Source organism: Sinocyclocheilus anshuiensis, unplaced genomic scaffold (assembly GCF_001515605.1).
Source record: "Sinocyclocheilus anshuiensis isolate Anshui unplaced genomic scaffold, SAMN03320099.WGS_v1.1 scaffold1228, whole genome shotgun sequence".
Classification (NCBI taxonomy): domain Eukaryota; kingdom Metazoa; phylum Chordata; class Actinopteri; order Cypriniformes; family Cyprinidae; genus Sinocyclocheilus; species Sinocyclocheilus anshuiensis.
In genome coordinates this window covers 512,490-516,950 of record NW_015547716.1, presented here as the reverse complement: position 1 = coordinate 516,950, position 4,461 = coordinate 512,490, and the positions used below count along the sequence as shown (strand labels likewise).

General features: G+C 40.7%; 1 protein-coding gene across 1 annotated transcript in view; it reads left to right on the top strand.

The window, feature by feature from the left end:
- Positions 1 to 4,461, top strand: part of LOC107704187 (von Willebrand factor A domain-containing protein 5A-like) — a 26,374-nt gene that overhangs the window by 9,225 nt on the left and 12,688 nt on the right. The window contains exons 5-9 of the mRNA XM_016507074.1: positions 1,355 to 1,515; positions 1,596 to 1,710; positions 2,083 to 2,258; positions 2,338 to 2,426; positions 2,512 to 2,656. Of these exons, the coding sequence (XP_016362560.1) occupies positions 1,355 to 1,515; positions 1,596 to 1,710; positions 2,083 to 2,258; positions 2,338 to 2,426; positions 2,512 to 2,656 (686 nt within the window). The remainder of the gene's footprint in view (positions 1 to 1,354; positions 1,516 to 1,595; positions 1,711 to 2,082; positions 2,259 to 2,337; positions 2,427 to 2,511; positions 2,657 to 4,461) is intronic.

Below are 4,461 nucleotides of genomic sequence, written 5' to 3'. Positions count from 1 at the left end.
CCCGAGCCCGCCACGACCGACAAGCCATCGCCGCACGGAGCGACAGAGCTGAGGATCGCCGCGGAGCCGGAGCTGCTGAATACGTCAGACCAGGTGCGAGAGCCGGCTAGCCACAAGGGAAATTGCCGTGGACAGTGAGAGCGTGGAGAGCCGTGGCTGAGGGTGAGCTGAGTACGGATCTGGGTGAATGGAAAGCGGAGGAGGACCTCATTGACTGGTACGCTGACCTGCCCCCTCTCCTCCCCCTTCTTCGGAGCCCATTCTTCCTTCCGGGTGTGGATTTACCCAATATTGTGGATTTATTAAAGACTGTTTCACTTACTTATGTCTCCATCGTTCCTTCCGGCAGTGTAACGTGACAGCTTTACAATTAAAAGAAATGGATTTGAATTTTATAGTATATTTGTATATAAATATCTACTTGTTTTTCATCAATGTATTTTACAACAATGCAAAAAGCAATGTGTAACATTTTACCAGATTTAGTTCTACACTTATTCACTTATATTTGTTCCCCACTAAATAATGTTATTTCACTACTGTAAATATTTAAATGTTGTAAAATTATTGTTCACTCGTGATTTTTGTAGAATAACTTTTGCTGCTGAATTATCCACTAGCCTAGTTTATAATAGTATTTTTGTCATAGATTATGATTATAATTTTTTTAATTTTTTTTTTATAAAAAATAAATTGTCTATGTTTACTAAATTGTAACACACAAAATAGTGATGATCAGGTCAACACACAGAAGTATAGAAATTCTACATTGATAAAAAAAAAAAAACTGCGCTGGTAGCCTATCGCATCGTATCGGTATCGGCCGATACTCAGAATTTTGAAAAAATTGTATGGTTGCATCACTAAATCATATATAGGCCAGAACAGTAACTGTCCACATCTTCACAAGAGTTATTCCATTTATAATTCATTATATCCATTTATAATAGTTATGTTATGAAAACAAAATCAAAACAAAGGTTCAAGACATCTTTTGATGAAAATATTCTTTCCAGAAAGCATTGTGAATGATGTAGTCCTACTCTTACTTCCCCAGTCAATTAAACTACTGTCAGAAGCTTTTGAAAGAAGTGTCTGCTGCTCCCCAAGGCTGCATTTAATTGATCAAAAATACAGTAAAAATTCTGAAATATTATTATAATTTAAAACAGCTGTTTTCAATGTGAATATCTGTTAAACTGTAATTTATTGCTGTGATCAAGAAATTAGAAGATCTTCAGAAATCATTCTAAGATGCTGATTTGCTGCTCAAGAAACATTTCTGGTTCAGCTGTTGGGCTCTACGTTGACTGGTGTTATATAGTATCTCTGTTTGTCTGTGTGATTATCTCAGCTTCAGCAGCCGGTGTTCCAGAAGTTTCCTCAGCATCAGTTGTTCCTTACACTCTGTCTCTGAGTGTTGAAGTGAGATCTTCAGACCGCATCTCCAGACTGGAGTCCAGCTGCCCTCTGGATCCTCTGGAGTTCCTCGACGCGCAGCACACTCATGCCACGGTACAGTGTGTATATAAGTGTGAGTGTGTGTACAGTTTTCACGCACTTAACATCACCAGAAGCCTGTAATGTGTGTGTAGGTGAATCTGAGCGCTGGTCACCGGTTTGATAAGGATGTGGAGCTGCTTCTGTACTATGAGAACACCCATCAGCCCACTGCTGTGGTGGAGGCTGGAGCGGCTGCAGCTCAGTCAGGTAGACGGTTTTTGTTTGTACATGAAGTCAGTATGCTGTAAATACACTGCTAATATGTGACTTAATGTTCATTTTAGGGTGAGCTGACCCCTTAAGTCATTGACTGCTCATAGGAGCTTTACACTCACGACTGCAGTGTAAAATATCTGACATTGTTAGAATTTCATATTCTCGTCTGCAGCTCAAGGGTTTGTGGGTAATATTAGTAATTATATAATGTGCACAGAACGGCTCTGAGCTCTGATGTTTAGGGTGGATCATACGTGAGTCAGGATGCAGGGCTTGGTTAGTTGTTAAGGTGGTTTGTACAGCGTAACACGGTTCACACTGAATTCAGGCCATTTACACCTGTTTACCCTGTCTCTGTTTCAGGGTCTCTGATGGGCGACCCGGCGCTCATGATCAGTTTGTACCCAGAGTTTCCTGCGGATGTGATGTCATCACTGGCGTCTCAGGGCGAGTTCATTTTTGTGGTCGACAGATCCGGCAGTATGGGCTGCGAGATGCATCATGGGAAAGACGCACAGAAGCGCATCGAAAGTGCAAGAGTAAGATGTAGGATCTATAATGACACATTTATTGAGTTTTATTGAGTCACTGAACTCATCTGCACACGTGTCTCTCCAGGACACGCTGCTGCTGCTGCTGAAGAGTTTGCCCATGGGATGCTACTTCAACATCTACGGATTCGGCTCTCGTTTTGAGTCCTTCTTCCCGTCAGTAACTGGATGTTTAATGTTCTTCAGGAATGATCTCATTTAGCTGTGGTTTTGTGAGAGACTGTGGTGTGTGTCGTTGCAGTCAGAGTGTCGTGTACAGTGAGGACGCGATGGAAGAGGCTCTAAGGAGAGTAAAGAGCATGAACGCAGATATGGGCGGCACAGAGATCCTACGGCCGCTCAAACACATCTACAGTCAGCCCTGTTACACGGATCACCCCCGACAGGTACAGCCAAATGTATTACAGGAGTAGTTCACTTCCAGAATAAAAAATTCCTGTTAATTTACACACCCCCATGTCATCCAAGATGTTCATGTCTTTCTTTCTTCAGTCGAAAAATTATTAAAGTTGTTCCAGGATTTTTCTCCATATAGTGGACTTCAATGGTGTCCAACGGATTGAAGGTTCAAAAGTTTTAATGCAGCTTCAAAGAGCTCTACACGATCCCAGCCGATGAATAAGGGTCTTATCTAGCGAAACCATCGGTCATTTTCTAAAAAAAAAAAAACATATACTTTTTAAAGACAAATGCTCGTCTTGTACTAGCTCGACCTCACGCATAATGCACGTGATGTTGGTGGAAGTACCGACCCAGTGTTTACAAAGCGAACGTGCAAAGAAAGTCAAATGCCCTTTACAAAAAAAAAATTAAAACAACGATGTTGGACGATTTTGAAGTTGGAGGAGAAAAACAGATGGAGTTTTCACCCTACGCTTCCTATTTGAACTGACGCACAAAGATGAAGAGCAAACCACACGTGATGTTTCCAATGTGATTACGTAATGTGTGAAGATGCACATGCACAAGCAGAGTTAGTGAAAGATGAGCATCTGTGTTTAAAAAGTATATCATTTTTATTTTATTTATAAAAATAGACGATGGTTTCGCTAGATAAGACCCTTATTCCCATCGGCTGGGATCGTGTAGAGCTCTTTGAAGCTGCATTAAAACTCAGTGGCGGGCCGTGCATTTTACACCTAGGCCTTCAGTGGCATCCTACATGAATTAATCCATCTCTTCATACCATCATAATGATGTCACGGCTATAGAAACCATAAATATTACACAGTAACGCAGTATAACAGGGCACTACATAACAGACAGGTATCTTATGTAGCGAGAATGAATGCCATTACTAAAGAAAGAAACCCAATTAACAATTGCGCAACACATCATCTGTAGCTGAAGCATTAACCTAACAGAATGACACAAATACAGTCCATCCGATGTTCTTACAGACATTTATTCACCCAAACGTATTTATACCTTACAGATGGCATTGTTATAAAACAAATAAGGTGATTACATGTGTCTTAAAGTTGATCTAACAATTTAATGTTCTCTTAATATCTCCCCGCCGGTCTGCCAGCGCACTGCGGGAGGAAAATACTGGTTAGCACAGCTTTACTAGGAAAGTGAGCAAGTAACATTAAAATAATTCATACAAGACGATGAAGAAAAGTGTATAGATGTGTTTTAACGTACCTCTGTGACTCTCATCTCCCCGCTGGTCTGCCTCGGAGGAAAAGACCGGTTAATACAGCTCCACTCGGGAAACTCAGATATTCTTACGGAAACTTAAACCTGGCTTTATATCGCGCTAATAACAGCAGCATGCAACGCATCAAGCGATAAAAGAGTCAAAAATGAAAATTAAGCTACCATACTCTAGTGGTTTTTCATCTTCACGAGTCTTTCACAGAGCCGGTGCCGAGGAGGTGTGTGCTTGTTTTTTGCAGTCATTAGGAATACTGTTTTTAGATTGACTAAATATAGTAGGCACATATTTTTTCAAAATGCACTGAAAATCTAAACCTGAGAAACAGTAATAAAAGTTTTACTAAGTTTTAATAAAATGATTTACAGTGATGCTGTTTGCTAGCTAGTATGCGCCTGCACTGTTGATTCTGAAGGCCTTAAGGCAGATTTCTTTGACCCTGGCAACACGATTGCTGAAATATGATTGGATAAAAGCTCTAATATAAACATACACTGCTGGAAGCAGTGCAACCAAGAGAAAAGCTATGAA